The 9800-nt window shown below is 42.2% G+C and overlaps 1 protein-coding gene across 1 annotated transcript in view; it reads right to left on the bottom strand.

Moving 5' to 3' along the window:
* Positions 1-870: 870 nt before the first annotated feature.
* The window catches only part of DIPK2A (divergent protein kinase domain 2A), a 55915-nt gene continuing 46985 nt past the window's right edge, over positions 871-9800 (bottom strand). Inside the window, exons 2-3 of the mRNA XM_077290808.1 lie at positions 5457-5760; positions 871-1867 (exon numbers count right to left, since the gene is read on the bottom strand). Coding sequence (XP_077146923.1) covers positions 1536-1867; positions 5457-5760 — 636 coding nt within the window. The 3' untranslated portion in view covers positions 871-1535. The remainder of the gene's footprint in view (positions 1868-5456; positions 5761-9800) is intronic.

The following is a 9800-nucleotide window of genomic DNA, read 5'->3' as shown; positions in this document are numbered from 1 at the left end:
TAAAAAAAAATAAATCACATTATGGGAAGCGTAATGATCTTTAAAGGTGTTGTCCAGGTTTGGCATGAAAGTCTGCAGTCATAATGTTGACAGACTTGGGAACCTTAACATCACGCGCAATGTTCACTGTGAGGTCTCTCCACTGCAGGTGGCAGATGGTCGTGTGACCGATAATATGTGATATGCATACACCCAGTTAGATTCCAACTAGACACTTGCGGCCTTGCTCAATACAAGAGAATTTAGCAAGGCATTGCAAGTCTAGTCTGAATGTGGCCAGAACTATGAATGTCACATATTTGCAGCCACATGACAGCCAGGTAATGCCGCCAACACCAGGGAATCTTGACATTGTACGCTGTGCACCATGTGAAGACTTACAAGTCTGCAGTCTAAGTGACTGCACACTTGTGTGCCAAATGTGGACTACTCCTTAAAAAGATTTTGGTCACTTTATTTTAGCAAATATATTGGGCTCCGTATTTTGTGGCACTTGCCAATATGGGTCTCCTACTGCAATCGTTCACGCAGCCTTACTAAGGCTACAAAATCATAATCCCATGTGCAGCGTTTTACAGTTGGAGAAGGCTGATGGACAAGTTTTGTCATCACATTCATCATCTGCAAGGATTCTGTGGATAAGAGCTGTGCAGTCTAGGCTGACGGCAGTACCGCCAAGTGCAGGAGGAGAACCAGTGATACTTCATTACCAAGTGCTTTAACACATTTCATAATATAAAATGACCAACTGATTTAAATACGATTTTACATGACACTCACAGCCAGGAACAGTGCCCTGTAAAACTAGGAGAAAAAAACGAAACATTAATCCCAGTGGGAAGCGGTCAAGTCAAACAAACATCTTAAGAGTTACCCAAGAATGACTAAATTTTAATGTAGAACTGTAACATTTACAGCAAAAATCAAAGCCATTACAAAATAATAAAAATGAAAGACAGAAAATAGGGGAGTCCTGCCCTTTAAAAATATTTTTTTTACAGTACTCTGAACATTTTCATCTGGAAACGGGATGCAACAAAAGACAAAATCCCAAAAAATAGCTCAAGAGTCAGAAACTGGTGTTTTCAACATACAAATATGAAATGACGTAAGAAAAAGCCTTTAAAACAGGCCAGCGGTCTTAACTTGAACTTTCCAAGTAAAGGCATCAGCTTCACAAAAATTGTGATACCAATGTAATATGTCATGTCAACTACTTTTTGACACATGAATAATCAATTAAGCTACCAAAGTCTATTATCCCCAGCGACCTGGAGATGAACATCGGATCTTCCTCTCAGTAATCAGAGAGGGAAATCAATAGTAGTTCCAGAAGTTTTAATTAGACGAGAACATGTACTGGCATGATTGCAAGGGATTGTATACCGCACTGCCACTTTAGGTCAGTTCCATGGCATTCATAAAGCCTCTATTAAGAAGGGAGACCCTCTGAATATACTAGAGCCAATAGGACCTGTACGTGCTCCAACTAATTAAATCTTATTGACTAAAGAGGAAAAAAAAAATAGTATGGGCTACCTAACATTATTACTAAGCTGTGCAAGGTATTCTCGTAATTCCTTGGCAGCCTTAAATCTGCCATATCTTTTCTTTGGGTTTGCACATTCGTCCAACATTGTCCCAAGAAGGCCATCTTTGGAAACTTCTGCTGGAGGGTCGTGAAGAAGGCCACCAGAAGTCCCACGCCACGTAGCATGTCTAGATAGTAGGTTCTGGCAAATGGCGTAATAGTTATGGTCCACAGTAGTACGAGAGCAGAGAATTTCTTTTGAGAAAGAAAGGCATGCTTCTTTGTCACAGTCATCAAATTTGCTTTCATACCACACGTCCCAGTTCTCGGGTTTATCTGAAAATGCAGAGAGATTTGAAGATTTAGTGTAACATTTTTCATGAAAAACAGGCACAAATAAGGAGGTAATGCGGCTTTACTGTAAATCCCATCCAGGAGATGTGCACATTTCTTATAGAAGATGCATTTCACAAAACCAATAAATGGTCATCGCAGAGACCCCCACTGATCACTAATACGTTTTCTGATCGTCTGTTCTCCCTCACCGATTCAGAGACCGAATCAAGTGCGCAAGTAGAGGGGGAAAAAAAAAAAACAACTCACCAAAGATCTAGGCGTGTAGAAGCCCAGATTCCATGGGACCGAATGTGGAAGTAGATGAACAGAAAAATTCCAGCTTCTTTAAAAATGCTAAATTTTATTAGAAAAAAATATAATTAAAAAGATTTCACGTAAGCATTTCAAATGCAAGCTAAGTTCTGCCAAAGCTCTGACAAAACGCACCTTGCGTTCGACACGTGTTGCCTGTTCTATCATGATATGGAATCATTTAAAAAATTAAAAATAATTTAAATAAAATGTTGGAGTTTTTATGAAGCTGGAATTTTTCTTTTCACTTAATCAAGTGGCATGGTTGTACAGTACATGCACTAAATTCAATCCCAAAAGCAGTAAGAACAGGAGATCGGGACCCATGTTCTAGCGATTCTGGGGGTTTTGGTCATTCATCACCTATATCAAACAACAAATTCCATGTAACTTTTAGGCTAGAGCTACACGGCAAGCGGTCGCATGATGGCAACTCCCTGGAGAGTCGAGCGACAAACCATTAATGCGACCATTTCAGAGCTCTGGTGTTTTGAGTTTGATTTCCAACCAGTGGTGGAAAATCCAACAGGGCTGGAAACATTTGCGACCGTCCATTGTCACAATGTGACACCTTTGCAATAATGGATGTAACCGCTTACAGTGTCTCAGGATGATATTCGTGTCACCATATAATCCTAATCGCCAGCATAAAAAGACAGTTTTTTTATCTATTTTCATGTAAGACTGCCTTTAAGAGACTGGAGATAATTGGAAATTCTAACCAGGGGTCTGACACTGTGTAAAAGGCATTATTGCATTTAAGCTATACGTCTCAGAAAATTTAATTACACCTAATATAAAACCAGCGCATGTTACACTGATTAACTAGATCAGAAATTAAATTAAAGTAGAGCATTTTGGAATATTCCCCAGACTCTGTTCCAATATCAGCAGCAAATATATGGCTCCTGTTCACTCAGTTTTCAGAGATATCTAAACACTAAGAGCAAAACAAAAGCTGCAGCCGACATTACAAAACATGGTAAAGTAGGCACTAGATCATCTTTACAATGTGAGGGAGAAAATCTAAGATTCATTGGAGAGACTTCATCCATCAATCATGTCTGTCGTACAGAGGAACAGGTGCTGAACTTCCAGAACAAGATAAATATGGGCACGAGTCTGAAGCAAACTGACAAGTTATTGTCTGGCCGGCTCTCCCGACAGAGCGGCAGCAGTTTGGGTTTGTGCCCATTTATACATGCCAGGACTCCATTGCCACATGTCCGAAAATAACCACGTAATGATCGTTTATTATTCACCTCTGCTCAACCAGAAGAGGATACAGAGTTAGTGGCATCATAAAGGATCAGAAATGAACCGCATCACATACTGAAATGGAGATGGTCTGCCCGACCGTAACAACTACAACTTACAGAGTCACATTTACTATAAGGACGGGATATAAATCTACATTGTGAATCAGCACCTAAGGAAGGAGCTGTAGAAGTCCACATCTGGGACATCACATCCTGATAAAGTCCTTACATGTGAAGGCACAGATGCTACAACAAAGCTGCAGACGGTCAGACATAGAATATGGCACAGCATGTGCACATCACATAAGAATCATCTCATTCATTGATGACAACACCATTACAAATGCCACGTTTCAGCCTTGAGAACTAGGTGATGTTGATATTGAGCATGTAGTGTACTCAGCGAGTACATAAATGCAGACCCGATCGGACCAGTCTGCTTGTACAATGTGTCAGATGCATCTGCAGAGATGCTGCCTCCTGATTCTCACAACATTTGTCTGCTGCATGATTAGAAATTACTTGTGGCTTGCACCCTGACAAACGCTGTGCAGTTTTTGCAAAACCATGAGGCCACTAAGGCTGTGTGCACACGTTCTGGATTTTTCATGTTTTTTCGCTATAAAAACGCGATAACAGCGAAAAAACGCTCACATTAAGCATCCTATTAAAAGAATGCAATCCGCATTTTTTGTGCACATGCTGCGTTTTTTTCCTGAGCGGAAACGCATTCCGGAAAAAAGCGCAGCATGTTCATTAATTTGCGGAATCGAGGGGATTCTGCACACCTAGGAATGCATTGATCCGCTTACTTCCCGCATGTGGCTATGCCCACCATGCGGGAAGTATGCGGATCATGTGCGGATGGTACCCAGGGTGTAGGAGAGGGGACTCTCCTCCACGGACTGGGCACCATATAATTTAAAAAAAAAAAAAAAAATTAGTGATCTACTCACCTTCCGATGGCCCACGGTGTCCTCCCGCCTCTCAGCGGGGCACGCAGCGCCTTCCGTTTCCAGGATGCTGTGTGCAAAGGACCTGGGATGACGTCGCGGTCACGAGACCGTGGTGTCATCCCAGGTCCTTCACACACAGCATCCCAGCCGCCGTGTGCACCGCTAAGGAGATCGGGGTCCGTCGGAAGGTGAGAATAACCATTTTTTTTAATTATTTTTAACATTAGATCTTTTTACTATTAATGCTGCATAGCAGCATCAACAGTAAAAAGTTGGTCACACTTGTCAAACACTGTTTGACAAGTGTGACCAACCTTTCAATCAGTTTTCCAAGCAATGCTACAGATCGCTTGGAAAACGCTAGCATTCTGCAAGCTAATTACGCTTGCAAACCGCTAGTGTTTAGCGGGAATAATCATGCCAATTCCGCATGCGATATACCCGCGGCAGGAGTTGCGGAATTGCCGCGGAAATTTCTGCGGCAATTCCGCAACGTGTGCACTTAGCTTAACACTCAAGCCTCTAGTAACTTCTAATGATGCAGCGGAGAGCTGCTGTAAAACTCAGAAAGCAGCAACTCAGCAGAGGCGCTGTATGAGGAGCACTAAATGTGATCCCTGGCTGTACACCACGCATAGCTCCATACTTTTGCAAGTGGCTATGCCTGGTACTGGAGTTGCAATATCAGACACAGCCATTACTAAATGCAGGGAGCTGGCTCAGGCCACGTTCACACATTCAGGTTTTGGTCAGTATTTTACCTCAGTATTTGTAAGCCAAAACCAGGAGTGGGTGATAAATACAGAAGTGGTTAAGTGTTTCTAGTATACTTTTCGTCTGATTGTAAGCCAAAATCAGGAGTGGAACAAATACTGACCAAATACTGAACGTGTCCTTAAGAAAACAAGAGAACACTAGAGCAGTCCCAGTCTATCAGCAGAACGATAAGCTTCTAGGAATCTGATCCCCACCTTTAATCAAAAGCCCCTTTATGCCATATTTTGATAACCATTTTTGAAGACGTCTCCAAGAGTCATCACAAGTGATTATAGTAAAACTTACTTTGTTTTATTAACTTTTTATCTGCTACCAATACGTTTTCCGCATCAACAATGATTACTTTTCCATCTCGAGGGCCAACGGCAAAGTTGTCAAAGCTGACATCCAGGAGGTAAAGTGCAAATTCAAAGTCATTGTTCGTGAGCTGTTCAGCAATCTCCATTAGCTGCCATGCAAGGTCCACTCGCTTCTCCCACGGAGCATTATAGAAACTCCAGAGTTCTTCTCCCACATAGTTGACCGCCACCATTCTGCCACAGGCTCCCAGGTATTTAGCAAAAGGCCAGCCTTCATCTGATGGAAAACTCTGGGGAAAAATGACATCAAATGAGTCAAGACATACAACTAGCAGGGGAAAGACAAGTAATAATAGAGTATTATATCACCATACAACCATAGTTACACTATCCTGTTGGCAATGTATTCACAGTTTGGACTGCATCATAACCACACCGGTCTGGAGGGAATCATGCACCCAGCACTGTGCGTCAGCTCTGACCGGCAAGGGGTTGTGTTAGAGCTGCAGGCAAACCATGGATTGTTATGGATTAAAAGGTAGTCAGATTTTCTCCTTCTGAATAATACAGAAGAGTCCCCAATTTACAGTCAGTTCATCCTATAAGCCACTTAAGTGATTTGAGCAATCATCAGTTAGCATTCTCTGTGGATTTTGTGAAAATGTCTGAAAGGATCTCAGAAAAAAGAAATACAATCTTTACATAATGTAACTTGTTCCAACACCCCTTCTGCCCCTCTTGGCCTGCTTCTGCAACTGCTTCTACCCAAACCCTCAGTAAAGCATACACATGATCAGAATGGGCAGGCAGGAATAAGGTGCTGACAGACATATTTGGCAGAACTTTAGGTTTGACATTGGCAGGATCAGCTAATGTGTATAGTCTGATTTATGCCAGAGATAAATGTAATTCTGTAAGAAAAAAAAAAATGGAGCGGAGCTAAATATTGGAGTTTGGTTGGCATTGACCAGTGTTCATTGAAAACATACTGCTGCAGCTCCTAGGAGCCAAAGTCAAGGATCCAACCATAGAGAATTATAGGCCTAGGGTCACATGCCCGTAGATTCTCACATCTGAGAGAAATTAATTGATTATGCCAATGACACTCCGATCAGACTCTGATCAGGTGAGGGAATCAGATCACAATGTGAGGAGCAGATGGAGAACAACATTTCTCCATCATGTGTCTGGGGAATCTGGACTGCAGACAGATGTCATCGAGTACAGTCCGCTAATTTCCATGCACCAAAACACTTGAATGGGCGAGTGCCATCTGATATTCGAGTGAAATCGCAGAATGCTTTGATTTTTTTTTTTTTTTTTTTTTCACTGTCCGATTCTGTTTGTGGGGAAAAAATAAAAAATTAATGTGATATAAATGGTGGTGGGAGAGGGCCCTTAACCTTGTAATTCCAAGCCTTTTGAATCCATAGTGGGCTTGAGTTTGAAAAACTGCATCACCAGTCTAAGAAAATCTACCCTCAAAAGGCGAGTTGTGGTAGGAAGTAATTACACAGCAAGCATGAAAATCTGTGGGAGTCAGCACCTCACCAATACAGTGCGAGGACAATCTCCTCAGACCCCTGCAGAATAAGAACACAATGCTCAGCTGCTCTTACGGTGAAAAAGGTGGAAGGACGTTCCTCTAATCTGGCAATCAGTGGGGTGGTCAGACCTTCCTCAGATCTAGCGGTTCACTCTCATCCTGTATAGTTCAATAAATCTTTAAAAAAAGGTTATCTGGTTATCTGTAAAGTAATATTCTGATGAGTATGGCATAAAAACATCTAGTGCAGCATTCCTGAAAAAGGTGTAGTTCAGTGAAACAAGTATTTTATGGATAGGTGACCACTTACTGCTCAGTGGGGGTCCCTACAGATTAGCTAGAATTTGGCACTTTTACTCCCATGAGAATGGAGCACCAGTGCACATGCTCGGCTTGTCGCTCTAATCATCATTCCCTATGGGGTTGATCAGCGCTGTGCTCAACTTTTTCCGGAAGCCAAGTAGAGGACGAATAAAGCAGTAGTTGAGCTTGTGCACTGCTGCTCCTTTAAAATGGAGATACAAGTTCCCTGTTCTGCTGATCGACGGGGTCCCAGCAGTCAGACACCCAATGACCAATAAGTTTTCCAGTGAACTTGTTTTCATCGGAGACCCCCCTTTAAGTAAATGTTTTCTCTGCAATCAAAATCACAAGTACGGTATGTCAATATATCATTGATTACAATTCATATAAATTGCACTCATGCAGATGTGTCACCCGCAATACTGGAGGGAGGAGGGTGCTGCGCTCTACAGACAAGGTAAGAGGCCATATAAATGGGGGAGCAGGAACAAAAGTAGCAATCAAGGCAGAAAGCAACTGAAAAGAGCAAAGGAAGCAATAAAAGCACAAAGGACAAGGGAAAGCAGCATCAAAGCTAGATAAACGTTCCTCTCCCTTATCCCCACTGATCAAGAAGTCGCAGTAAAACAAATGCCCATTCCGAAAATGTATGGACATCTGCCGCCCTTTTAGAATTGGGAATCTATTGACTGCTCAATATAAGCAAAACCCATGCAGAAAACTAGCTCCGAATTAGGACTTCAAGAACAAAAAAGCAGCCATGTTCAGTTTAGGAAGGCTGTATTTACAAGTGCGGCATTAGTCACATGAGTTTTCATGCAGTACTCAAGAGATACAAAGGACGTCACAATCCCATAAAAGACAACTTTCGTAAGCAGTTCCCTTTCAAGTGCCCGTCTCCAGACAATGTATTAATATTTCATCTGCACACTTCGCCGTTTCAGAGGTTTTTTTTTACTGGTGCTCCAGTTCGAAGGCAGACTTGTTAAAACACGCAGCCAAGCAGTCTACACTGACTTTTCATCTTTATCTCGCTCCTCACTGCACAATCCTATATGCCCACACGTCTCTAATATTGATGGAAGGAGGGGAAAAAAGCTGCAATAAAACTTCAAAGACCTGAATTTTTTCAAAGAGTGATTTATAATTCAGCCTCTATCACAACAGTCTCCATGTCTTAATGTAACATAAAAAGATGCATTGATCCACTTATTAATACAAGTATTATGCCAATACGATTAATTGTGGTGCAGGATGAGAAACAGGAAAACTATTAACACAATTTTAAACACATTAAGAAGGTCACAAACTACAATAATCTGAAGATCTCAGCAGGACGCTGCTATATATCTCTATCTCTATCTTCCCCAGCATTAAAGCCAGTCATACTCATTTAGATGGACTTTTTTTTTTTTTTTTTTTTTTAAAGGGAACCAGTCACCCCACCGGCGTTTTTAACTAAAAGAGCCATCTTGTGCAGCACTAATGCTGCATTCTGTCAAGGTGGCTCTTTTATTTGGGGTCCCTTCCAATGCTGAAATATTTGTTTTTTTATAATTTGCCCCTCATACCTGTAGTCTGTCCAGGGGGCATGTCTTTTCCCCCCGGACGCAAACAAAGGGCAAGCCCAAGCAAAGGGCAAGCCCAAACAAAGGGCAAGCCCAAACAAAGGGCAAGCCCAAACATAGGGCAAGCCCAAACATAGGGCAAGCCCAAACATAGGGCAAGCCCAAACAAAGGGCAAGCCCAAACAAAGGGCAGCGCAAACTGCGCATGCCCCCCCCAAAAAAAAGCTTCCAGAGCAGGAGTCGGGGACATTAATGACTGCAGCGGCGCACGGAGGGGCTGAGAGGCGTTTCTGTCCAGGGGAAAAAGACATGCCCCCCTCCAGACAAACTACAGGTATGAGGGGGCAAATTATAAAAACTAATATTTCAGCGTTGGAAGGGACCCCAAATAAAAGAGCCACCTTGACAGAATGCAGCATTAGTGCTGCACAAGTGGCTCTTTTAGTTAAAAAAGCCCGGGGGGGGGGGGGTGTTGGAGTGACAGATTCCCTTTAATGACTTGTCGATTATGTGCTGTAAAGGCTGCGGCTTTGAAATGACCAACCCTAAAAGTGACCCTCCACCCCTGCACTGAGAAGTGAGCATACATCTGTCATGTACAGAGATCAGAAGGTTCAAAGGCACATAGCACGTAGGTAGATGAATAGCATTTGTCAAGGCTATGTAGATGACGGTGTGCATATAAATACCGACCGTGATGCAAGGGGACCAATCGGTAAGATCAAGAGAACCAGCAAAGGAAAAAAAAAAAAAAAAGATAAAAAGTCAAAGTACAATAGTGCAAAAGAACGTAAATGTTATTAATCAATTGCATGGGGGTGTGGTGGCCATACAATAGAAAAAAGGAGGCACATGCATGATGAGCAAGGTTAAGAGTTTTTCATCTGTTTTCTATACACTGCAGTGATCATAT

The sequence above is a fragment of the Ranitomeya variabilis genome, chromosome 2 (assembly GCF_051348905.1).
Source record: "Ranitomeya variabilis isolate aRanVar5 chromosome 2, aRanVar5.hap1, whole genome shotgun sequence".
NCBI classification, from domain to species: Eukaryota; Metazoa; Chordata; class Amphibia; order Anura; family Dendrobatidae; genus Ranitomeya; species Ranitomeya variabilis.
This window is presented reverse-complemented; position numbering and strand designations above follow the sequence as displayed.